The sequence below is a fragment of the Plenodomus lingam genome (assembly GCF_022343315.1).
Source record: "Plenodomus lingam strain CAN1 chromosome Unknown scaffold_20, whole genome shotgun sequence".
In the NCBI taxonomy this organism is placed as follows: Eukaryota; Fungi; Ascomycota; class Dothideomycetes; order Pleosporales; family Leptosphaeriaceae; genus Plenodomus; species Plenodomus lingam.
Window position 1 is genome coordinate 1,860,280 of NW_027093974.1, and position 24,427 is coordinate 1,884,706.

General features: G+C 53.1%; 9 protein-coding genes across 9 annotated transcripts; 5 read left to right on the forward strand and 4 right to left on the reverse strand.

The window, feature by feature from the left end:
- Nucleotides 1–312: 312 nt before the first annotated feature.
- IAQ61_011629 (uncharacterized protein) lies at nt 313–2,745 on the reverse strand (the record flags this gene model as incomplete). The annotated part of the gene is made up of 1 exon (XM_003844152.2): nt 313–2,745. The coding sequence occupies one exon, from the start codon at nt 2,743–2,745 to the stop codon at nt 313–315; it is 2,433 nt and encodes an 810-aa protein (XP_003844200.2).
- Nucleotides 2,746–3,069: 324 nt separating this feature from the next.
- On the forward strand, nt 3,070–6,959 carry IAQ61_011630 (uncharacterized protein; the record flags this gene model as incomplete). The annotated part of the gene is made up of 6 exons (XM_066099281.1): nt 3,070–3,075; nt 3,173–3,317; nt 3,393–3,719; nt 3,800–4,428; nt 4,481–6,397; nt 6,447–6,959. The coding sequence occupies 6 exons, from the start codon at nt 3,070–3,072 to the stop codon at nt 6,957–6,959; spliced, it is 3,537 nt and encodes a 1,178-aa protein (XP_065950800.1).
- Nucleotides 6,960–7,634: 675 nt separating this feature from the next.
- Nucleotides 7,635–8,693, forward strand: IAQ61_011631 (uncharacterized protein; the record flags this gene model as incomplete). Its single annotated transcript, XM_003844154.2, has 1 exon — nt 7,635–8,693. The coding sequence occupies one exon, from the start codon at nt 7,635–7,637 to the stop codon at nt 8,691–8,693; it is 1,059 nt and encodes a 352-aa protein (XP_003844202.2).
- A 501-nt stretch (nt 8,694–9,194) lies between these two features.
- On the reverse strand, nt 9,195–10,064 carry IAQ61_011632 (uncharacterized protein; the record flags this gene model as incomplete). Its single annotated transcript, XM_003844155.2, has 1 exon — nt 9,195–10,064. One exon carries the CDS (start codon nt 10,062–10,064, stop codon nt 9,195–9,197), a length of 870 nt encoding a protein of 289 aa, XP_003844203.2.
- A 200-nt stretch (nt 10,065–10,264) lies between these two features.
- IAQ61_011633 (uncharacterized protein) lies at nt 10,265–11,838 on the reverse strand. The gene is made up of 2 exons (XM_003844156.2): nt 11,418–11,838; nt 10,265–11,367 (listed from the first exon to the last, which is right to left on the reverse strand). Exons 1-2 carry the CDS (start codon nt 11,432–11,434, stop codon nt 10,323–10,325), a joined length of 1,062 nt encoding a protein of 353 aa, XP_003844204.2. The 5' UTR covers nt 11,435–11,838; the 3' UTR covers nt 10,265–10,322.
- A 298-nt stretch (nt 11,839–12,136) lies between these two features.
- IAQ61_011634 (uncharacterized protein) lies at nt 12,137–14,099 on the forward strand (the record flags this gene model as incomplete). Its single annotated transcript, XM_066099282.1, has 5 exons — nt 12,137–12,253; nt 12,334–12,398; nt 12,452–12,582; nt 12,631–13,320; nt 13,384–14,099. The coding sequence occupies 5 exons, from the start codon at nt 12,137–12,139 to the stop codon at nt 14,097–14,099; spliced, it is 1,719 nt and encodes a 572-aa protein (XP_065950801.1).
- Nucleotides 14,100–14,812: 713 nt separating this feature from the next.
- On the forward strand, nt 14,813–17,561 carry IAQ61_011635 (uncharacterized protein; the record flags this gene model as incomplete). The annotated part of the gene is made up of 6 exons (XM_066099283.1): nt 14,813–14,829; nt 14,887–14,953; nt 15,031–15,435; nt 15,519–16,040; nt 16,094–17,425; nt 17,520–17,561. 6 exons carry the CDS (start codon nt 14,813–14,815, stop codon nt 17,559–17,561), a joined length of 2,385 nt encoding a protein of 794 aa, XP_065950802.1.
- A 524-nt stretch (nt 17,562–18,085) lies between these two features.
- Nucleotides 18,086–19,606, reverse strand: IAQ61_011636 (uncharacterized protein; the record flags this gene model as incomplete). The annotated part of the gene is made up of 5 exons (XM_003844160.1): nt 18,086–18,689; nt 18,743–19,023; nt 19,078–19,193; nt 19,245–19,412; nt 19,480–19,606. 5 exons carry the CDS (start codon nt 19,604–19,606, stop codon nt 18,086–18,088), a joined length of 1,296 nt encoding a protein of 431 aa, XP_003844208.1.
- A 2,602-nt stretch (nt 19,607–22,208) lies between these two features.
- Nucleotides 22,209–24,398, forward strand: IAQ61_011637 (uncharacterized protein; the record flags this gene model as incomplete). The annotated part of the gene is made up of 5 exons (XM_066099284.1): nt 22,209–22,436; nt 22,537–22,706; nt 22,809–22,935; nt 22,986–23,363; nt 23,421–24,398. 5 exons carry the CDS (start codon nt 22,209–22,211, stop codon nt 24,396–24,398), a joined length of 1,881 nt encoding a protein of 626 aa, XP_065950803.1.
- Between the last annotated feature and the right edge of the window lie 29 nt (nt 24,399–24,427).

Below are 24,427 nucleotides of genomic sequence, written 5' to 3' on the forward strand. Positions count from 1 at the left end.
CAGGTGTCTGCGAGTGGTAGGCGTATCCTTTTACCTGAGGCTTGGATTGGGTGATGTAGTCGTGCTGTGTTGGGTGAAAACCAATCAAGGCGGCGTTTGTTCACGTCCGCCGTTGACGTGACAGCCGAGACTAGAAGTTATGGCTAGTGTTTGCTATGTGAGGAACATGTGAGAGAATGACCGGGATCACAAGTGTAAAATAGAGATCGCTGCTTTGTTGCTGCATATTTGGTATTGCGCATGCGTGGAATTATCTTCACATCACCCAATGTCGGCTGGGGTTATCACACTATATGAATATCGAGCTACTCTCTACTCCGACTCGTCATCAGTATCTTGTCCAAATACAAGGGGTATAATCTCATCGTTATCGCTATCACCGTCAACAGGCTTTGGGAGTTCTGGTACAGCAGAAGCTGTGCTGGTCGCAGTGAAGTCGGAAGTAGCTGGTACAAACGAGCCAGAATCTGGTTCGCCTGACTGGGCTGTGCCTGAGGAGGATTTCGTACTTGGAGCCGACCCGCGTTCGACTGTCTTTACTCGTTTCGAAGGCAACGATGTTGCTTGATCGTTCAAGTATCGTTTTGCAGTATCGCTGATGGTCGATGGCACAACAATAAATTCCTGCGCAATGGTATTCCAGCCATTGTTTCCTTCTGCTAGGACAGAGTCAGGTTTGGATTGGGATGTGCTGGGCATTGTGGCATCGTCCGGCATTTGCTTTGTCCGTTCAGCACATTCCAATAAATGGCCCAAATCATGACCAACGAACGACTCGTCTGGCGCTTCCAAGCTTTGTGTGGCTGCAAAATCCTCCTCTATCTCGCGACTTAGCTCTTGCTCCTCTTTCTTGTCCTCGTCCATATCCTCGTCAGTAGTCTCTTCCACCTCGAGTTCCTCGCCACACAGACGTATCACTGGCATTCTTGGCCGCAACATGCCCTCAACGCTTTTGTCATCGGGAAACGAGCGAGCCATGAGCGGTAGAACACTGGCAGCTGGCTTTCCAAACTTTTTGCTTGGAGGTGGATTTAGTACGCTAGCTACCATAGCGTCCTTGTGTTGGGTTAAGATAGCGGTTCGGTCAAGTCGTGCTCGCAGTGAGTCTGAGAAGAACTGGGCAGGGATGTTGGTAAGTAGCACTGGCAGGAGACCATATGCTGCCTCCTTCAGACCGCAGAAGCCAATATGGGCATCTACCATTGTCTTGGAAGAACCGAGAAACGTGTCAGCGTTCGATGTAGTCTGCGGTTGACTATTGCCGCTCGCTTTGGCTTGTCCAGGGGTCTGTTTTGCTGAGCCATCAACAGGCTCAGAAGGCAGAAGATCGTCACAGCAAGAACGTACGATTGGAACGAGCGAGTCAATTGTCGCTTTGTGCAGAGCCACTCCGGACCGTTCCAGTAAAGCCGCAATGGCCGAATAACAAGCAGTCCTGATATTCCCGTTGTCTTTCTCAGATGAGAATAGCCAGACTACCTGATCGATGACAGCTGAGTCGAGTGCCAGTGTACTTGTTTGAGATCTTTGTGCAAGCACCAATAATAAATCGATAGACGCAACGTGTACGTCCGGCAGTAGGAGCCACAAATTTTCACGCTCTTCTTTGCTGACTTGGCTATTCAGTCTCACTGCGTTCTGAAACGCTTTCCCTCCCACAGTGGGTACAGTCAGTGATAGCATCCTCGTAATTAGATCCATGATCATGCCGACATTGAAATATACCGTACTCGCCGTGGGGCTCTCGAGATACTGTTTCAAGACATGCAAAAGGCCTGTCAGTCGTTCAGTTCCTGCGTATATACCGGACCATGGTGGTAAATTGGCGCTGTTGGAATCAAGATCTTGAAGCTCGTCGTCCAAAGTATGGCCATTCGTAGCGGGCGCTTCTCGTGCGGTAGACTGCCAGTCTTCGAGTACGGCGCGGAAGACTTTGTCTGCCGTCTTGTGCACATGGTTGACCGTGCTTTTGACAGACTTGCTCCACTCTTCGCTGGAGCCACCTTTGGGTGCGCACGAGGGGATTTGGACATAGATCTGGCGCGCAGCTGACACGATATCGGAGGTCATTCCAGTTCTCAGTCCAGGGGCCTGCTCCTTGCTGATCTTACTTGAGGGTGTCGGTGCAATGAGTTGTGCTAAGAGTGGTTGGATCTGCTTGAGGTACGATCGGAAGATGGTAGGGTGCCGTGGCAGAAGTTCGTTGAAGCTTTCGAGGATCGTTTGCAATAAGATTGAAGACGTCGTGGAATTGGCCATTTGCAGAGTAGCCTGGATGAATGCAGGTAGTGAAGGCGTGGTGATTTCACGAATCAGAGTTGGGTACTCTCGCGTGAGGAGAAAGATGCGAGTCAACGTGATGATGCATAGCTTTTTCGAAGATGGTGGATCCGGCTTATTGAGGAATCCAAGTAGTCCGCGAACCCATGGGAGAGACTTTTGCAACGTCTCCCAACCTCCCACCTCGATGGCAGCTTTGACGAGGACGATGGCAGACCATCTTCCTTGGACTGTGCGGTCATGGAGTAGGGAGGAGATCAGGGTCCGAAACTTGTGAACAGCAACGGAAGCCTCCGAAGAGGATGCTTTGACACCCGAAGCCTGAGTCGAGGAAAGAAGTGCTCTGCAATTGGCCAAAGATGCGGCTACAGCTGGCACGTGTTGGGGGAGCTGTAAGGTAGGCGTAGATGATATGCGAAACGTCAGAGCCTTGAGCGTAGACAGCTCGGATGTAACGGGTGTCATGGTGCCAGCGCTTTTTTTTCCTCTTCCTCCCTCACTTCCAACACCCTCTTTTCTCTTTTGTCGGACTGTGTATGGTTTGATGGGCGCTGGAGCCCCCCCCAAAAAAAGTTGAATCGGACGGAGGTTCAGTCGGGCCGCAGACCGTACCGGTACCTAGCGCCAACACGGCCAGGGTCCGCGCAACGAGCCCCAGTACCTCAGAGACACTTTCTGCGGTGTGCAATACCAACATGGCAGGCTTCGTCGCATTCCGTATTGCTCCTCGAACATGACTTTTGGTGCCTTGCGACTCCGTCTAGTGCAGAAGCCAGTATCTTTAACAAAATGGTGGTAGGTCACGGTCTACGTCCATGTTTACACGGTGGAGGTGTGCTTCAGTAGTTGTTGTCAAGCATGCTGAAACAACGTCATTTGCCCGCATTGGTAGCTTACCGTCCTCACCCAGAACCCCCCCGAGAGCGACAAGGCCCAGCGCTATCTGCAGCAACTGGACGAGGCGCGATGTGCTGGACGATGGAGCGACGTGCCGGAGCTGTGTAGGAAGGTGGACAAACATGCACCACACCGTAAATGTCAGTCATCATCCTTTTGCTCTGGCAAACATCTCGAGGACTGTTCTGTACGGTATAGCTAATCTGCCTGGCCAGATCTTACACTCACAGCGCGCTCCGAGGTGCAAGTAGCCGCCTATAGTACCCAACGACCCTCTACGGCCTCGTCGACCGCGTCCACAGGCCTCTCACATGTGATCCCAACGCTGCTCACTGCCATAGAGGAAGCCGACAGCCATGCACAGGATGCTTTCCAGGCCACCGTTTGCCTTGGCTGGCTTCACTACGTCTTGGACGAGCCCGACCTTGCTGTGGCGCGCCTTCCCAAGGATTTCGGGGCAGTTGCAACCCAGCTGTCCGGGGAAGCAGCGACCCTGACCGGGTGGTCACGGGTCTGCTTGGTCAAGGGCACCTACCTCAAAGGTACATACACACTTCAGTCGCGACTTCCCCCTATGACCTACCCCATGTGTTAGGCGGGGAACTGGACTGATTTGGTACAGGATCGGCCCTTGAGAAGACCGGCGCCGTCAAAGAGGCCGTCGCGACCTACTCGTCCATAGTCCCATGGTTGGCCACGACCACCAGCCCAAACACCGAGTCGGTTCAGTTCAAGATGTGGAGCGAGAACGCACTCGTCCGGCTCTGTCAGCTCTCAGATCAGTCCTCCGGCGCCGGCACCCATGTCGACCCGTCCGAAGCTCTTCGCACCTACCGTCAGTGGGCCAAACATTGGGATGCTACAGCAAAAAGCGGAGGATCCGATGAAGCACACCAGGCTCGACATCGTCGGTTGGCATGGAAATCTTATTACGACACTCTTTCCACCATATTGCGCAATGACCTTCCCTACGAGCCCGATTCGACGCCTGAGACACAGGAAAAGTCATCTCTTTACAGCCAGTCAAGCATGCGGTTGAGGCAGCGAGCAGAGCTAAAAAGGGTCGAGACCATCTATGAGAATCTGCTAATCAAAGAGACGCATTTCCCCAAAGCAAGTGAAACGAACCACGAAATAGAGACCTGGGTAGATTCTGTCATGGACAATTGGCGTCTGCTGTGTGGTCCAACATGGGACGATAATGACCTTGGCGAGGGAGGAAAAGAGGGCATCGGGCGAAGCGTGCTTGATGTTGGTACCCATTCGCCAACGTCTGGACGATATATAGCTGACGACATGATAGATTCTATACCGAGCAGCCACCAAAACGTTCCACTCCACCCAGATCCTACGACACCTATTCGTGGTCCATGCGTCGCTCGCTGAGTTTGACCTGGCCTTCAAAGCATACGATTCCTACGTTGTCATCATCACGCGAGGCAAGGACCGCGCTGAAAAATCTGGAGAAGAAGACGCCCATATCGACGACGATAGTACCGTGCTGCGGACCTCTGCAGAAGCTATCCGAGTGCTTTGTAAATTTGGATGCAGAAAAGAAGCGGAGAAGGCGCTCGAAATTGGACACAACATTGAGAAATGGTTGGAGCAAACCAATCACATCCAATCAGCGTCCGATGCCAGCTCTGTCACGTCAATAGAAGCCCTCGTAGAGCCTTCTGCCCTTGCGGTGGCGTATTGCGCAATTGGCGTCAGTCAAGCGCATTGGGCCCGGTTTACGTACGAAGTCGAAGCGCGGGCAAGCATCCAAGCCAAAGCTGTGCAGTACTTGCGCAAATCCCTAGCTCAAGGTCTTGGGGAATCGAATAACGTAGAAGCGCTTTACGCATTGTCGCTCGTGCTTGCTGAAACCAGAGATATTCCAGGAGCTATCAAAGCAGTCAAGCGCGCCCTGACGCAAGCTCCAAGGGCTACGACGACGTCCACCCCTGATGGTGTCCTGTCCGATGGCATAGCTACTGAATTCGGTCGAGAGCGCAAATTAATTCCGCTGTGGCACTTGCTCGCCTTGCTGTTGACCTCGCGATCCGATTACACCGCTGCAGCGAAAGCCTGCGAGGCGGCGTTTGAGCAATTCGGTGATCCTGCTATACTTTTTGGCAGAGAAGAGTCAGGCTTGTTCCGCAGTGAACACTTGAACGAGGCCACGGGCAAAGATATCCCTAGTTCAGGCATCGTTGATCGCATGGAGCGCTACGAAAAGACCAGCATATTGCAAATCAAAATGACACAGCTAGCCTTGGTAGAAGTGACTGACGGTACACTTGCTGCCGTGGACGGTTGCGATGAGCTCCTCGCGCTATACGGCAGGCTTTTCGGTGATCCTTCTTCCGAGAAACCCAAATTGCAACCTCCAACGACGTTGGTACCTCCAAAGAGTGCTGCAGGCACAGTTCGGGGGAGCATCTTCCGTGGACGAGGCACTGTCAAAGCTCCTCCACAAGGAACTGATATCCGAAACTCATCCGTCATTAGCGCCAAAAGCTCTGGAGCTGTCGCTCAGCAGGGCGCACCCCCTGCGATCCAGGTCACTGATGGCGATAAGAGTCAATCCAGCGGTCATCATCGCCACCATCTATTCCATCATCACAAGCATGAGGATAGCGCAACAAGCCTTGGACGCAGTGGTAGTAAACTGCAGAAGCGCAGTGCTAGTGCGCGCCGATCAACAGTGACAGATGGGGACCAACCGCATGAGGTACCTCCTCTCCCAGAGAATTCAGTCAATGGGACTACTACTCAGACGAGTCCTGGTCCTAACAAGTCCCCGCGACGCCAGTCGAATGCAAGCACACCCAGGAAGTCGCTCGAAAGTAGCGACAGGCCGCTACGGTCGATACCGCACAATCTGCCTCATGCATCACCGCCTTTGAATCATTCCGATCCGCCCCAACAGGACACCCGACTGCCATCACGAGTGCCTCATTCCGATTTTGTTCCTCTGGATCCTCATTTCTCCAAACTTCAGGAGCGACGGCAAAAGGTATCACTGCTAATCAGCGTGTGGCTGTTCATCTCGGGGCTTTATACCCGAGCCCAGATGTTCTCGGATGCTAGAGAGGCAATTGCAGAGGCATTGAAATTAGTAGAAGCTTTTGAAGCTGAGGCATCGCTTGAATCATCGACAGCGAAAGCGCTCGCAGACAAAGGATGGGGTGGCGGCAAAAGTGTTGAGGAGCTGTGGGCTGATGCCTATACTGCAGTAAGTTCTTTTTCCCAATTCCGCGACTCATAACTGACATGACATGCAGCGTGGTGATCTGCTCGCAGCCCAATCTCACAAGCATCAAGCACGGGCTGAATTTGAGCGCGCCCTGATGCACCATCCCGATCACCCTGAAGCCATTGTTGGCTTGTCAAACATTCTTTTGGACATATACAGTGAAGTGATCCCTCTTGAACCGGCTTTGACAGCAGATCACACAAGTCCACCCGCCTGTCCTTCTCCCTCAGTCGAGCAGTCAATCTCACATTCCAAGACGCAATACTTGACATCCCATACTCCATCCGTGGAAAATCAGCTATCCCCTCCAGAATTGACTCGACTTGCTGCTCGCGATCGTGCGTTTGCTTTGTTGTCAACCCTGACGAAATTTGGCACCGGATGGGATTACTCTGAAGCTTGGTTTGCGCTCGCACGAGCCTATGAGGAAAGCGGCCAAATCGAGAAGGCAAAGGAAGTCCTTTGGTGGTGCGTTCAACTCGAGGACACACATCCTGTGCGAAACTGGAAACATGTCACCATAGGTGGTTTTGTCTTGTGATTGTCTGGTTTGAAAAGTAAATAATTCTTGGCAACCCCTTATACCCTGGACGAGTACATCCTCATACCGAGCTTGGATATGAAGTTTGTCAAATGCAAATGTAATTCAAGTCACCCAAGTCGAGGGATTTACGCTTTACTATTTATGCACATGTATAAATCATTGGGCTTTCTTCGCTTGCTGTTTCCCAGCTTTGGTGTCGGATGTGTTTACATTGCCATCCCATTTATCAGTCTCCTCAGTCCCAGAGTACGAACGTTGTATCTCGCAACCATCCATTCCCAGGATGCCCTTGTATCTTTCTTCGTTTGGTGGGAAAGTGATAAGTTTGTCTGATCCCATCTCGATTCAAATCATCACATTGGACAGCAATCTACACACTCAACACTTTCATTCAGGCAGCAATCCAAGTCTGCATATTTGAAACGTCTATATCCTGTCTCTTTTTTGGCCCCATATTGTTGCAGTATATCGAGCAAGTTTATCAAATTCGGCCTGGAGCTGAGCTAGCGTATCTGCCTTCACCATGAATTGGTATCACGCTTCTTGCTCTCACCTCAGACCTGCGCTTCTACAACAGCACCGATACAACTTTTCCCAACTCCTTTTTTGCAGCCGTCTTGGTAGATTCAGCGCGCGTATCCGGTACACAGTTGCAGTTTCTCGTAGTCGACCATGGCCAATCCAGATCCAGTCACCTTATGGCTAAGCTCCTTGACCCTCGATGACGAGGATGACAAGACCACCACCGAACCCAAGAAAAAGCAGCTCGGAGACCCCAAGCGCGCCAAAATCGAACCTCTTACACCGCCGCGGCGTGCTTCGGAGGCGCAGAGCTCAGAGGACCCGTCTCCGATTTCTACAGTGTTCTCAGTGGACCGGGATTTGGTTTTTGATGCGGCTTTGCAAAAGACATATGTGTGGCACGGGCACGGGGAGATATATGAGGATGTTTCGGAGTGTACGAGTGTTGATGATGAGGACGAGGACGAAGATGAGGAGGACGATCGCAAGGACGACAACGACAATGACAAACGCAATATCAAACCCCTCATCCTCGATACCGCACCTACTCCTTCATCGCTACAACAACCACCGAGTCAAAGTCCAAGTCCAAAGCCCCCACCAACTCTCTTCTCCCTCTCCCCCCCTTCCTCCAACGCCTCCCTTGCCCGCGCAGAAACACCCCCTACAAACGCACCCCCCAAACCCCACGACGCCTCAATCCCCCGCTTGGTCCTCATGACCTCCTGTATCCAATGCACACTGGCCTCACTCCCCTGCTCGCGCACACCCCCCTCTTGCACGCGCTGTATACGCAACGGACACGCAGAAACTTGTCTGCTCACGCGGCGCCTCTTCCTCGACGAGCCGATCCGGTACCCATCACATCTATACTCTCATCCTGGTGCGGGAGGGATCTCAAGCGCTTATGGCAACGGCGATGGGATTTCCATGGGCAGTGTTGTGCTGCTCAAGGTTGTGGGGCAGGATGAGGGAGTGGTGTGGGAGCACAAGAGGGCGGTTTTGGAGCGGTTGATGGGGGCGTGGTGGGATGGGTATGAGCGGGAGAATTGGGTGTTGCCGTGTTGGGGTCGGGTTGGAGATGTAAGTGTGGGTGTGGGTGTGGGTGCGGGGGGGAGGAAGAGGAGGAAGAGGAGGTGGATGTCGTGGGAGGGGGAGGGGAGTGATGTGGTTAGGGAGTTGTGTGTTGAGTCGCAGGGTTGGGATTGAGATTGAGATTGAGGATTGAGACGATAACATGGGGAAATGGAGATGGAAGACTGAGATGCGGTGGGAAATCTTGAGACTGGAAGCGGTTGGAGACCGTTTGAAGTTTCCAAGACGGGGCGTATGCGTCGAGCGTGATTGCGAAGTGGATTGCGATTTTTGGGGGTTTGCGGCAGCCCCTTGGAGGGGGGTGGATATCTCCCATTACCACGACTGAGATGTCACTGGCGTCAGACATGCAAGTGTCGTATCGCCCCTCGAAATGTCGCCTTTCGATACTTTGAATCTATGCAATACTTTGATAGTAAAGTAACATGGACGGCGATTTCCCCTTTCACAAATATCATGACTTACGTACTTACCAGCACGACGAATGCTAGCGAAATTCTCCCAGGATATGTCTCCTCGTGATGCACACACCAAAACCTACATAGTCTTCCATCTTCACAACTCATCGGTTCCTTCCTGCCCCTCCCTCCCCTTTCTCCACACTTCACCACAACACTACAACTTCGCCCCTCCTCCAACCCCCCTCATCAACTCCTCCACCCCAACCTCACTCGTCATCAAAATCGCCGTATCCCTCAAACTAGGCACCCTAAACCTCGCATTCACCCGCTGATACTCGGCACTCGTCAACATGTCCCTAAAATGGCGAATACTAGGATAATGTGCCAGGGCAATCTCGTCCCACTCCCCGCCCAACTCGCCCACCTTGGTCAAGCCGGCGGTAGCGGGGGTGCCGGAAGATCGAGACAGCGAGGGCTGTCCATTGGTGTTGATGACGTTGCCTACGAGTTTGGCGTTGCCACCGTGGGCGGAGCCAATGTAGGCGGCGAAAGCGGCGCCGTACTGCAGGTAGGAGGACTTCATGCCTGGGTTGAAGGAGAGGAGGTTGAACATGGAGACTGCGCCTAGGTCCTCTGCGCCTCCTCTTTCCACGGCCCCATCGATCCAGGCGTTGAGGTCGGCGGATAATTCGAGATTTTGGGCGGACGAGGTGGTTGATTTTGTGGCGTCGTCGCCGCGTAGAGGGGGCACAGAGCCGGGATCGGGGTGTATCAGAGCGTGGTTTTTGGCGGCAAAGTTTTGGGTGAGTCGGGATGGGATGCCGGCGGTGATGGACCAGTGGTGTGCGATTTGTTGGATGAGGGGTGGGGGGAGGGCGCTGGTGGAGGGGAGGATGAGGAGAATGTCCCAATGGATGTTGCGAGCGAGGAGGTGTTCGGTCGAGATTTTTGTGGGGAGGATTATCCAGCGTACTACGTGGGATATAACCAAGGGTGTCAAGTTTGAGGATTTGAGGGTGGAGAGGAAAGTGGGCAGAGCGATGGTTGGGTGGAGGGATATGAGATGGAGAGTACAGAGTGGCATTGTGAAAATTGAAGGTAATGGATCGCAAGGGGTGACTATACTCAGTCCTGTATCTACGAAGTATTAAGATATGTATGTCTAGGTGTTGGGTAGTTGATGGATGACGTAAAGGCCGTGTTGGTTTGCCGAGGCTCAGAAAGAGGAGACGTGAGGTAGACTAAGTAGCCTCCAGTTGCAAGTAGGTACAATTTGTATTCATTGGCGATGTCATAGCTATTTGCTCTGTAGTTTGTTATAGAAATTAGAATGCTTGATGGCTTATCTCAAGATGCGACCCTCTGCAGCTTCCTCAGCATGAGTCTTCAACCTGCCCAACGCCTTCGCTTCAGCGTCAATGATCTCAGGAAGTAGGTCAAGTGCACTCTTCTGGGTGGGTTTCCAGTCCAATAGCTTTCGCGCGCGGATGGCTCTACCGCGAGAATTGAATCCCCACAGATAGCCTCCCATAGCTATCAGCTTATTGGCGCCGTCCTTGTCAAGAGTATCAAGCTCGTTGCTGTTGATCAACTTCTTGTCGAATGCGCATCTTGCGATCTCCCGGGCGATGTCTCCCCATGCAAATTCTCCATTCTCAGCGAAGTAGTAGCCCTTGTCGTTCCAGGTGGCTTTGCCGCCATTGGGAGACAAAGCTGCTTTTATGAGAGCGACAAATAGCTCGCTGAGATCTTGGACATGGACCTGATTCCATATGTTGGCACCTTCTTCGACAAGAAAGCCCTTGCTTCGTTCCAGGGTGGCCTTGACGTAACCCTCCACTTGCATACTTCGCTGATTGCCCGGGCCACGGCCTGGTCCATATATGCAAGGCGGACAGACGATTGTAGTGTCAATATTTCCTCCAGATGCTGCGTGAGCGCCTAGGATGATCTTATCGACGTTGCGATGGACAGCAGCATCAGGCAAAGATGTGACTTCGTCAATACCATCCCAGTCATCGAATACCTTCTCTCGCATGATGCCAAAGGTGCCAGCTGCAATGTCAGGGAAACACAGGATGCCGGCACCTGACGTGTGGATGAAATAAGTTTTCTTGTCTTGAGTGGCAAGTCCAGCAATCAGAGCTTCAGCACAAGCAACGTGATCACAGTCGGCGATTTGAAGTACAATATCTGCGTGCGAGGCTTCCTTCTTGAGTAGGTCGGCATTGTCGAGATCACCATAGACTAGGCGGACCTTGGGATATTGAGCGGCAACCGTTGCGCCTTTGTCGCTGTTGCGAACCAGGGCAGTGATTTCTAGATCGGGACATGCATTTGCTATGACATGGAGTGCATCACCTCCAACGTAGCCAGTAGCACCTAGACTGTGAGTAGATGATTAGCGATGTTGCTGTAGGAGGACTGCTTGACTGACAGAAAGAGTCTATTCATTGAGATATGATGCTGACGAGAAAGTGAGAGAGGCTGTCGCTTTTATGACGGGGAAGGAAGAGCAGAGCAGAAATGTCTGTGAGAGTGGTATGAAAGTATATAGGGGGGACAAGACTCCTTAGGTAGGTAGCCAAGGGAAGACTGCAGCTGGCCCATTATGCATGCGTCTACATAGCCATAACGTTATGTAGTAAGTGAATACGTCACTGAGTGGCTAAAGTCGTCTGTGAACACCCCAACGAGCTTCCCTCTCATCCGCATGGTCTGGATTTCGAGACAACAGGGCTTACCGGTAACTTATGCGTACCGGTACCCCGCCATGGGAGACGCCTGTCTAGACCACTCCTCCAGCGGTCGACCATCACGACGAGAGGTAATTGAGGGGGGTGAGTATTACTAGAGACATTTGTGCGGGAATTGCTCAAGTTTGGTTTCTTGTACATGTTCCTTGACGTTAGATATCGACGAAGTACCGGTACTGGTAGCTCCTCACAGTCTCCAAAGCTCGAGCCACTTGCCAACTTCACCTAACCACCAACCACGATGGCCGACTGAATACTCATGCACGATTACACGCAAGTACACAACATGGAGCTGCAGGCAACACGCATAACTTGACCATATCGCGTCTCAAAGTAGCCGCGTTATCCCAAAAGAAATATCATCATAGGGAGTACCTAGTAACTACACACGTGCGCCACCATGGACATCGTACAGGCCGTCTCGGGCTACATCACCAAGATGGTGTCGGTCGGCGACAAGACGGCGACAAGCACCTCCGCGGCCAAGATGAAGATCCTTCTCCTCGACAACGAGACTGTGGGTTTGTCTCCTCTCCCTCTCCCTCTCCCAGGTGAAGCGTGCGCATGCATGTGCTCGTATATGCTCATACCAGCCAGGTGTCGATTGTATCCACTGCGACAACGCAGTCTGCCCTGCTCAGCCATGAAGTCTACCTCACCGAGTACCGCTGCCTCCCATATTCGACCTCCGACCCGTGGCTAATGCCCTATATAGCCGACTGGACAACCAGAAGCGCGAGAAGATGCGCCACCTCCGCTGCCTCTGCTTCGTTCGCCCTTCTCCCGAATCGATACAGAACTTGATCGAAGAGCTGAGAGAGCCAAAGTACGGCGAATACCACATCTGTATGCATTGGGCTTTGCTGCACAAGGCTACCTGCTGACCGGCTATAGACTTCAGCAACATTATCAAGAAATCTTCGTTGGAGAGACTGGCCGAGGCAGACGACCATGAGGTCGTACGTGCAGTCCAGGAGTACTTCGCCGATTTCCTTGTCATCAACCCCGACCTCATGTCCCTGAACCTCGGCTTCCCAGACCACAGGATATGGAGCACAAGCCCGGATTCATGGAATCAGGATGCGCTACAAAGATCGACGGAAGCTGTCATGGCTTTGTTGCTTGCGCTGAAGAAGAAGCCTTTGATACGTTACCAGAAGAACAGCCTGCTCGTAAAGAAGCTGGCCACAGAAGTGAGATATCACATGACTCAGGAGGATCAATTATTCGACTTCCGGAAAACAGACACGCCTCCTATACTGCTGATAGTGGATCGAAGGGACGACCCAGTGACACCCTTGCTAACGCAATGGACATATCAGGCCATGGTGCATGAGCTACTTGGGATCAAGAACGGCCGAGTCGACCTCCGGGACGTACCAGAAATCCGCCCCGAGCTCAAAGAGATTGTGCTGTCACCAGACCAAGACCCCTTCTTCAAGAAGAACATGTACCTGAACTTTGGTGATCTCGGTCAGAATGCCAAGGAGTACGTGGAGCAATTCGCATCCAAGCAGCAAGGGTCGCAAAAGCTCGAATCGATAGCTGATATGAAGCGATTTATCGAGGACTTTCCAGAGTTTCGTAAGCTGTCTGGCAATGTCACAAAGCACGTTACACTGGTTGGTGAGCTAAGTCGGAGAGTAGGAGAAGAGAGCCTCCTGGACATAAGTGAGCTGGAACAAAGTCTGGCATGCACGGACAATCACTCGAACGACGTCAAGTCATTACAGAGAATAATACAAGACCCCAAGGTGCCCGCTGATAACAAGTTGCGACTTGTCGCCATCTATGCGCTGCGATACTCGAAAACATCTTCCAACTCAACTGCCATGCTACTGGATCTCCTTGCTGTTGCTGGCGGTCTTTCAAGAAATCGCATTAACCTCATCACAAAACTCTTGACCTACCATGATTCATTGCAAACGACGACTGCCACGGGCGGAGTACCAGACCTGTTCCAACCCGGCTCATTCTTTGGTGGCGCTCGAGACCGACTAAAAGGCCTCAAGGGCGTCGAGAACGTGTATACACAACACTCGCCCCGATTAGAAACCACGTTGCAAGACATGATCAAGGGCAGACTGAGTCAACAAGTCTATCCATTTGTAGAAGGAGGGGGATCGACAAAGGACAAGCCACAGGATATCATCGTTTTCATGGTTGGTGGGGCCACCTATGAGGAGGCCAAGATGGTTGCGCAGGTTAACGCGAGTTCGCCCGGGGTACGCGTTGTACTCGGCGGCACCACGGTGCATAACAGCACTTCGTTCCTGCAGGAGGTTGAGGATGCTGTAGAATCATGGCCAGAGCCTCCCCCAACTTCAGCCGCAGCCCGGTTAAGACGGGAAGTGGGCAGGTAATGGGGAGTATTGGTGTTGTGTTCGCATCTACTTCATAGCTCGCCTTTCCACACAATAAGCTCAACAACCTGACGGAACCAGGTCTCGGGACTTTGACATGCATACAGAGTGTCTTTCCCTGTTTCTTTAGATTTCTGTTGGTGATCGGTAACATGCTGCGGCACGCCTACCATTAGGGATAAGGAGGAAGTAGAGCTAGCTATGCCCAATGCATATTAATGCCTCAGCTGCCTCTGTGGCTGTGAACTGTCTGAAGACGCAGGGCAAGTGGAGACGATCCTACAGGCAACAGGGCATGCAATGTCATGCACATACATTGCGTGTACTAATCGAAGCCGCGCCATTTGCCAAGTGTTGGAGAAGTTCACAACACAACAATCTCTTGCCTGCACGAATTTGATTCTGGTGGTACCTGCATCGTCTCTCCGAATCCCAAGGACGGCAAACTTTCAGTATTGATCGGGGTAAGCGAGTCGGCCGCAGTGTAGCCAAGCAGCATCTCGCAAGGCTGAAGAGAGCCCGTGTCACGTGTGATCAGCAGAGTAGCTTCACGAGTTAAAGAAGGCCAAGGTTCCCCCCCAACGCCAACGGGCCGACATCCGATTTCCCTTAACCACCATCCATACCTACTCCACACCATTCGGAGCCTCCGGCAATCGACACACTTCGAAAGCGCAGCAGATGGCAGCATCGTCTCAATAAACAACGGAACCATGCAGATGATATACCGGTAATGCCCGTTCTGCAGTGACGTGAGAGAATGCCCGACCAAGGAACCGTCTTGCAGTCTCGAGTGGTCCGGCGTCGAAATCCACGACCGATTAATTCGTGCGTCGAGTGTCGCACGCGCAAGAGTAGGTGTTCGAAAACGCATCCGTGCCAGAATTGCACGGCGTTTGGACGAGAATGCATCTTCATCACCGTCCCTGAGAGCGCGGCGCGCAAGAAAGAGAGGGAGCAGCGCGAACGCGCGTCAAGTAAGAGTGGCGGCGGGAGTGGTGTTACGATTCCGGATTGGACCAAGAACCTGCCGGTGCGTACGCAGAGTAGCACGAGCGTGGTGGACAAGTTTGAGAGCTCCAATTCAGTAGATTTGACGACTACGCCGGGGACGCCGCCTAGAGATTACGATTGGGAGGCGTACCAGCAGGATGTTGAGCCCGAGGGTGATGCATGGGAGAGGTTGCCGGCTGAGAGGGAAGAGGCGCAGGACGATGTGTATGAGGATGAGAATGACGACGAGGATCAGATTGCAACGGATCTGACGATTCGGATCGGAAGAATGATCATCTGTGAGAATGTCACCGGGTTCTTCCGGCCGCAATATGCTGAAGAGGTACTGTCCGCCCTCTCCGCTCTGCCTTCGCTCTGCGCCGGGACAGGCCAAGTATTGAGAACTAGCTGAATCGCCATGTGTAGCTGGGCAAGCTTTTGTCAGAGAGCTTCACTCCAACATCGTCTGTTGCTGGTCAAAGAGCGCCGCATTCTTCTGCACTCTTGTCAGCAGAGCAGATGCCGTCACTGGCGCCGTCGCTAAATCTACTCCTAGGTGGTTCATTATCATTGCATCAGAACAATGACATCGAACCACCACAGCTACCCTCCAAGCTCGAAGCAGAAGCCCTGTTTCAGCGGTATTTGGAAGCTGTGAGCCCACTGGCACATGTCTTGCACATTCCCTCGTTCAAACGAATGTTTGATCGTTTCTGGCTGAACATTGAAATGGGAAGTCCAAACCAAAACTCATGCACCGCCCTGATTTTGGCCGTGTGCATGGCAGCGGCAGCATCTGTGTCGCCACTACAAGCAAAATCGCAGTTTGGCATCACAAAAGAGGACTTGTTCTTGAGGTTGCAAAAGGCGACTGAAAGAGCTCTGCTACGAGCCAATTGGGCAAAGACGTCGAACATCAGAACGCTCCAAGCACTGACGATATACTTGGTAACGCTGCTCGCTGTCTTTCTTCTCGCTTGTTCACGCTAACTGCGAAATAGATACCCCTCTGTAGGGCCCAAATATCCCGTGCAACCTCGGTCGTAGTGGGCGCCCTCGTCCGTCTCGCCCAATGCATTGGCATCCATCGCCTCTCGCACAGTTCCGCAAATAGCCTAACCCCTCTCCAACGCCATGTGCGCTCCCTCTTATGGTATCAAATCTGCTTCCTCGACTTCAAAACGGCCGAGGCGCAGGGCCCCCACCCTTCAATCCGCAGTGATGACTTTGACATTGCGCTTCCCCTCAATGTCGATGACGACGTGTTTGAATTCGGGAGCTCATCATGGCAACAGCATCCTTCTTCCTCAAACGGATGGACAGACGTGACCTTATCCCTGATACGCTACGAGGTGAATGAAATCCACAGACTCATCTTCCGCGGTAGAATCGAAATGGACCGTAAACACCTCACCCTCCATGACCTCCGCGCCCGCGTCGAAGCCCGCAAGAAAATGATTCAAAGCAAATACCTCCAATACCTCGACGCCGGCGTGCCCATCCAGCGGTACGCAGGCCTCGTCGCAACCCTCCTCATGGCCCGCTGCGACTCCATGCTCCTCTACCGCCACCTCCCGCAGACCACGCTATCGACACGCTCCGACTCTGAAAACCGGCTGCGCGACGTGCTCCTCAGCGCGGCCCTGACCACGCTCGAAATCGGGGCCACGCTGGACACGCTGCCGAGCCTGAGCGCCTGGGCCTGGTACTCGACCACCTACCAGCAATACCACGCCGTCCTCCTGCTCCTCACCGAACTCTACCGCACCCCAGATCTGCCGCGCAAAGACCGCATGGCCACCATCATCGACCACATCTTCGGCCACTGCTACGGCGTCGGCGTGCGCGAGCGCTGCTCCGATCTCCTCTGGACCGTAAAGGAGAACCTAGAGGCCTTTTACGTTATGAAGGGCTTCAATCGCAAAAGAGCTCAAATGGCTCCCCAGCAACATCCTACCCTCCAACCCCTCCCTTCCTTTGGCTCCGTCACAAGTCCCGGCTTCGGCGCCGCCGTGTCCGCCAATTCCCAGGCTAATAACGGGACGGGCGCCGGGTCCGCATCGCTGCAGGGACGCATGCAGCGAACGAATACGTCGGGGGCAATGGATGCGTTGAATGTCGACTTTGATGCCCTGCTGGGTTCGCTGAATGGAGGGGGCGGAGGAGGAGGTGGTGGTGCCGGTCATGCATCGGATGATCTCGACTTCTTTACGAGTATGGGTGGGGCGGGCCAGGATGCAGGCGCGATCTTTGTGCCGGTTGATACGGGAGCGCAGGGCGGTCACGCAGGGGATTTTGGCACTGCGAGCCCAAATGGCGGGTTGCAGCAATGGGTAAGTTTCTTTTCGCCTCGAGAGACTTTTTGCTTCTCTAGTCTGGATTATTGTTATTTTCGTTCGGGCATGAAGCTGACCAAGGATGATCTAGGAGAATTGGAATTTCCCACAGCAGCCGCAAAAGTATGAGTAATGACGTGTAGAGCTTGGGAACGATACAGGGTGCATTCAGGGGGCCTAGAAAATTTAGCGATACTTTGTCGTATAGCCGGACAGATGCATCTTCTCTCTTGCGCAACATTCATCATCAACATATTGGGTTTCATGTGCAACACGAATGAGCTGACCCAGAATTTCAACCATGCTAATTCCTTGTTTGGAGCATGGCGATCTATACCTGCGGACTTGATGCATATCCTATACAGTGCACCCACAGCAATGTGTTGCTGTACAAAAAAAAGCCAGCTGATTTTCAACTTTCCCCCCAAGACGGAATAACAGAAAATTCTCAACGCCGTATACGCCTGACCGCGCTGCAGTCGTCCAAGCAGATCTTCTCCAAGTACACACGGTCAAGTGCAATGCGCTTGGACACTGCTATCTGACCGATGTAAATGCAACGTTCTTACCAGGTCACGATTCGACTGGAAGAAGACATTGGCTCTGCTCAATACACACATTAGCCAAGAGAAAAATCAAGCATTTGATCATTTTCAGCTAGTATCGAGCGAGTTCAGAAGCACTCAACGCACTTCGCTTCATTGGCGGTGGCGGTGGCGGTGGCTTCTTAGCCCTGGAAGGGGGCGGTGGTGGAGGTGCCTTCTTTGCGCTTCCTGGATCGGATGCTTGTGTCCAGCTTGCAGCTCGTGACATGACACTGCCACGCGCACTACCAACAGATGAGTTATCGGGGCTGGGAGGTGATCGATCGCGTCTATAGTTGTTGCTACTATTGTTGTTCGAGTAATCATCTTCGTACTCGTCGGCGAATGCGTTGGCGTTGCGAGCCGGTCGGAGGTTATTGCGGGAGGATATGACAGTGCCAGGGTCGGTCGGTACACGAGTCACTCGCCGAGCTGGAGAGTCATCACGCGCGCCATCATCATAGGTAGAGGTGCGGCTAAGGGAAGGCCGGAGGGCATAACCACCAGAAGATTGTGACTCGGCACCTGGTGAGCGACTGCGAGAGCTCAGCTTGGGTATTGTGATGCGCGGCACTTCCGGAGCTGGCTCCTCCTCAACGGGATTGAATCGGTCCGCATATCCATGAGCAGTATTGGACCGAGATCGGGGTGGTCGAGCAGGTGCTGCACGAGCGTCTCTGCAGAGCATGTCAGCACTTTGTTCGCGGTCAGACGGTGGCAACTGCCTCACCTGGCGGGCCATTCTCGCTTGACGTTGAGAAGGATCTCACGGCAGCGGTCATGGTAGCTCAACTCGGCTTCGAGGAAAGCAGTAAGGTCCTGGACCATGTCGACCTCGGACTCCTTGATGTCCTGCATGCGACGAAACACCTCTTCACTCGTCTCTTCATATTTGGCCTTTTGAGAGCGCAGCTCCTCCTCCATGCGGAAGTCTTCCTTCTTTGACTTTTGCATTTTGGCGAGCGAGGTATCGTAGGCGAGACGGCGGGCGTCGAGCTTCTTGCGTGCAGCCTAGGCTAGTCAGTCCATGCGGTGTCTCGAGGGATTCCATGTGAAGTTGCGTACCTGGTATTCCTTCATCTGGACTAGAGAGCGCTCGAGACCCTCAAGCCACGATGTAGTAGCGTTGGCGACATAGGTCTCCTGCACTCGTGCCAGGCGTTCATTTGCGCGGCCCAGAGCTGCTAGCTGTCAGTATGTTCATGGGCGGGCTTCGACTGGTGGGTACGTACACGATAGACAATTGCCAAACTCGGAATCTGGTTCAAAGTCCTCGCCATGTGTGACCATGGAGGAGCCGAGATGGCCACCAGGAAGCTGCTTCTCCTTGTCATCACCTTCTGCGCGCTTGGAGAGTGATTTGACATAGACAGCCATGGCCCGCTGCATTTTATCCATGCCTAGACAGAGAGTCAGCATTCACCATTATGTGCGTCATGACTGCAAGGGGTCAAGCAGCGTGCATACCCTCGTGACGTAGGTTCATCTCCACCTCCAACGCCTTGAATTCGTCGGAGAGGCCTGTACGGGCTTCGGCGCCCATTTTCTCGTTGGTCCATTGCTTGAGGCGGTCGAATTTTTTGGTGACGTTCATGGTGGCGGTGGTGAAGGAGGGGAGGTTAGGAGGAGTGGCGATGTGGTGTCGTGACAGTGGAGTGAGAGTAGGTAGTAGGTAGGCCAAGTTGCAGCCGCCGTCTTGCAGGGAGCAGGTAGCTAACTACTCTACCTGGTTTATCGATAGGGAGGAGAGGAACCTTATGTACTCTATGCAAACATGCATGCACGCATGCACGCAACGCCAGCACGGTAGAGCCCAGCAAAACCAGCACCCGAATGGTGCAATAGCAGATAGCAGGCAGGGTTGAGTACTTTGGTGTTCAAGAAGCAACAACAAGTGCTGTGGAAGCTGTTGTGCACCTCGAGTACAACCACCAAGGCACCAAGGGTAGTAACCACAGTATGGACAGGTGGAAATGAATGAATGAATGGACGGGTGAGTGAGTGAATGAATGAATGAATGAGGGGAAATAGAAACAGGGATCGGGTTTTTCCGAAAATAGTGGAAAGAGCAGGAGACCAAACGCGTGTCAATAACTTTACGGGCAAGAAGCACGCTCCTGCCCCAATTCCAGAACCCCACAGCTTCGGGTCCGTGCATGGGCCCGCCCCTCCCTTCCTCTTCCCAGTCACGCACTTGGTGCTTGTTCCACCCGTTGATCATCTCTCCCTCCCTCCCTCTCTCCCTCCCCCCTCCTCTCTGAAGCTCTGAAGCCTTTCCCAGCCGATGCCAGTAAATCCATCCCATCTCACGCCAATGGCCCGATGTCCTCAAACACTGCCCGCATCCTCATCAGTTTCATCCCGTTTCTGTCCACCCAATTGATTTGCCCCTGGTGTCTTTTTCCATCTCTGGCAATTTTAACTCACATCAACCGTGCGTCGCCACAGGAGAGCGCACAGCACATCGATAATAGGCCGGTTGTCGTCGTCCCTTTCGACATGGTATCCTCACTGCCTCTCTCAGCACACACACACACACACACAAATACATACGATGCCATTGTGATCTAATCATGGTAACCGCCTGAATCAAAGATGATCCCTGCAGAATCGAGCTCATATAGTACATACCCTCTTTCGCCTTCGACTACAGCAATAGGCAATAGGGTAGTAAGCAACATCTAGCACGCCGGAAGCGCGGATTAGCACATTGGCACTCCTAGTCGACATTCCAGACTGTGGGCCATGCGTCAACACCAAGAAGCACGAGCTTCAATCGAATCGCCCTGCTCAATCAACACTTTTCCCCACTGCTGCAGGCTCTTCCCGTGCCTAGCAGTAAAGAGGCGTGGTCTGTCTCGAGGAACATCAATGAACTGGGGGGCGACGTCCAATGCACGTGACTAGGATGCACCCAACCTCACGAAACCCACACTTTGCTCCTATTTTCTCTCCCCCCGACCGCGCCCATCCCAAATGCATGGCAGTTCTCAAAATTCCAGTGAGTATCACATTGCGCTCATCATTTTGACGTTTACTGTATTTTTATATGCCCTTTCGTCATTTCTCATCTCTGCGATAGCATCATTGTCATCTTCCGTCTTCCTCCTGAATTCTTATCTTATTTCTACGCCTTTTCCGAAACTCTCGCTCTTCTGGGAGACGTGGTGGGTGAGAAGACTCTGGAATGTGGTTCCTTAGCCCCACAGTGACAAGAGCAGATCTTGGGCTCGCTTTAGGCGCATTACGACCCTGACAGATGGCAAGCGCTTTGAACAACCCAACCACTCTCTAAGAGATGGCGTGCTTCTTGAGTGCAAATGCCGAACAGATAAAGAGGCCCCCAGATGCTCAAGAAGCAGCGCACTCTGCATATACCGCGAAAGAGTTGTATTGGGTGTGTGGGCGCCTGCGCAAAAAGCATAAAACACCTCGGACTTGCTCCAACCAAAATTTCGCCAGGTTGCAGTTGTTCTGGTGGGTGTGATGATCAGATCCCCCGCATGTTTGGGCATTGCAGGGCTTCAAATCCGGCGTGTGCAGTGGACCGGAAACCACCAATGTAGAGTCTGGCCTAGCACAACACAACTTGCACGGCATCACAATGATGGCACCACCACCACCGACTCCGCTGTCAGCGACGTTCGAGCTGGAACACAAGAGAGCGGTTGCTGCCCGCATAGCCAAGTACATAGGGTTCGTGTCGGCCAGGAATATGGCATATGAACAACTCTACTGTACTTATGATAGCACAATGATCCAATCTGGACGGACACTCGACTCGCGTTGATGAAGGGTCGATTGGATGGTTGAGTTGGAATGGGTAACGCGCGGAGGAAGGAAGAAAGTTGGGGCAAAGGCCGATCAACTCAGCTCCTCCCATGCTTTTACAAGCCAAGACACAAACGACGACGAGAGACACTATACATCACAATGCATAGTAGAACAATAGCAAGTTTCTCGGTCACGTCTCACGTTTCACTCTCATAGCTGGGGTCAAAATTCGTCAAAGTATGCCATTTCATGTCTGGTGATTAAAACACGCTCTATTAGCCTTCGCTTGCTAGGATTTAATTAGTCGAATCATCGGCGATTACCTCATACGTGCCTACCCGTGCTCCATTCGTTGTTCCCTCTTACATCCCGCGACTTCAATTGCGACCACCACCACAATTGAACCCCAACATACAGCAAACATGGCTGACTCCGACTCTTCCCTTTCCTCGCCTCCAGCGACAGATGACGAAATGCCCGTCGATACCGCACCTGCAATGTCGGAGAAGCCGTCGCCCCAAAAGAAGAAGAAGAAGAAGAATGGCACTATCTTGACTTTTTTCAAACAGCGCTCGCCGTCACCACCTCCGAAGAAGCGGCCAGCTTCGCCGCCTCACCAGCCCGTTCCAGAGGATAATCCAGACATTGCTGTACGTGTTGGACGCGTCTGTCGCGTGGTGTCGCGACGCGATTGTGCGCGGCTACAGAGGATGGCTACTTTCTGTGCACCGCTAACTTTTGGTGCCATAGTTTATTGTCATGTTTCGATCGCGCTTCAATGAAGCCTTCCCTCGCGGCGCGCCTCATGTTGGACCTCAGGACATCGAGCAGGGCGTTGTTGGAGAGACGCCCTCTGCCGATGTCGAGGGTCTATTGTGCGCTTTACTCGGCCTCGTCCTCAATCGCAAAAAGCCTGTCGAGTCAGTCTCACCCTTTGATATCATGAGATCATGTACACGCTGGTCGCCAAGCTGTACCGGACCATCTAGAGAAAAGCAAGCTGACATTATGGTGTTGAACAGAAAAGGGCATTATGGCCGCGCCCTTGAAGAAGCCATCCAAACCCAAAAATCACAATGGCCACGCAAGTGGACGGCAAACCCCCTCAACGGCGGTCGCAGCTTTAATACCATGACGGCGGTCGAACGTGTGAGTGTTTATCAAGGCGACTGGCCGAATGCGACTAACGTGTATCCCAGATCACTCTTCTTCACACCCTCGCACTCTGGAGTCTAAACCAAAATGAACAGGTCAAAGCAATGGTCAATGACGCATACAAGGCTCGAACCACAAAGGACAGACTGGACACAAACATTCCGCTCTCGGTTCAACCGTGGGGCCGCGATGGGGACAAGCGCCGGTACTGGCTGGTCGAGGGGCAGAACGACACACATTTCCGCATCTACCGCGAGAGCGACCCAAAGCTGAAGAATGTGCAATGGATTAGCGTTGCAGGCTCTATTGAAGAGCTGCAGGTGCTAGCTAAGAAGTTGGACGAAGAGGATGGTCACCGAGAGGCAAAGGCCCTCGGCGAGCGCATGCTCAACGCCATCCCCCGCTTCGAAGCTTCAGAAGGCGTAAGACTCTTTGCGCAAACTTTCTTCTATAGAATGACAATCTAACATTGCGAACAGAAACGAAAACGACGCGAATACCGCGTGCAGCGCAGCGCAGCCTTCTCGCGACCTGGTCCCGACTACCCCTCGCTCTACGAAGGCCGCACGCGTGGCAAGCGTCTGCGATACAACTATGCAGATGAAGAAGACGAGTTCGCATCAGAAGACCTTCCCGCTCGCCGTTCTGGACGGAATTCTGGGCGTGAGACGTCTGTTGCGCCATCTGGGCCGACGGTTACGGCTAGTGGTCGGCAGGTCCGATCTCGGGCCACAGGCGCATACGGCGAGACACTGCACAGCGGACAGGTTGATGATCGCGTGTCGCCTGCGATGGGAGACTATGTTCGATCGTCTGAGGAGCCACAGCATAGTCGGGCAACACGCGCCGGCAAGCGGGATGCCACGAATGGTCGGCCCGTCCACGGCACAGTCGACTCGGATGAGGAGGACGCGACATCTTGGGATGGCGGCGATGAAGAAGAAGAAGAAGATCAGGAGCCTGAGCAGATGGATCTGGACGAGGATGAAGGCGATGCAGCAGACGACTCCATGGATCAAGGAGACGAACCACAATCCCTAACGGTCACCCTACGCTATCGCAAGAGCACTTCTGCCCAGCCATCTGTCCAGCCTCCGGCAACAACGAATGGAATCGTGAAAGACGATGTACACACGAGCGATCCACCCTCCACAGGCCTCCCAGCACAACCTGAACTCGCGCCTACCCCAGCGCAACCACCCCACCCAACTCTTCCACCCTCTCAACACGCACCAGCTTCCCCAATCCCAAACGGCATCTCCACGCACCCACCGCAACATTCGATTCCGCCTGCCTCCCCGATTCCCCCTTCCACGGCACCTGCTCCGTCAGCCCAACAAACCCAGCCCTTGACCCTGGCCCCGTCCGACACGGCTCCCAAACCAGAAGGCTTCTTTGCGCCTACACCGCCGTATAGTGCGCGAGACGAGGGCAAGGTGGAGCAGAGTCGTGGGTGAAACCTGGACAAATCACTGGATGAGTTGGG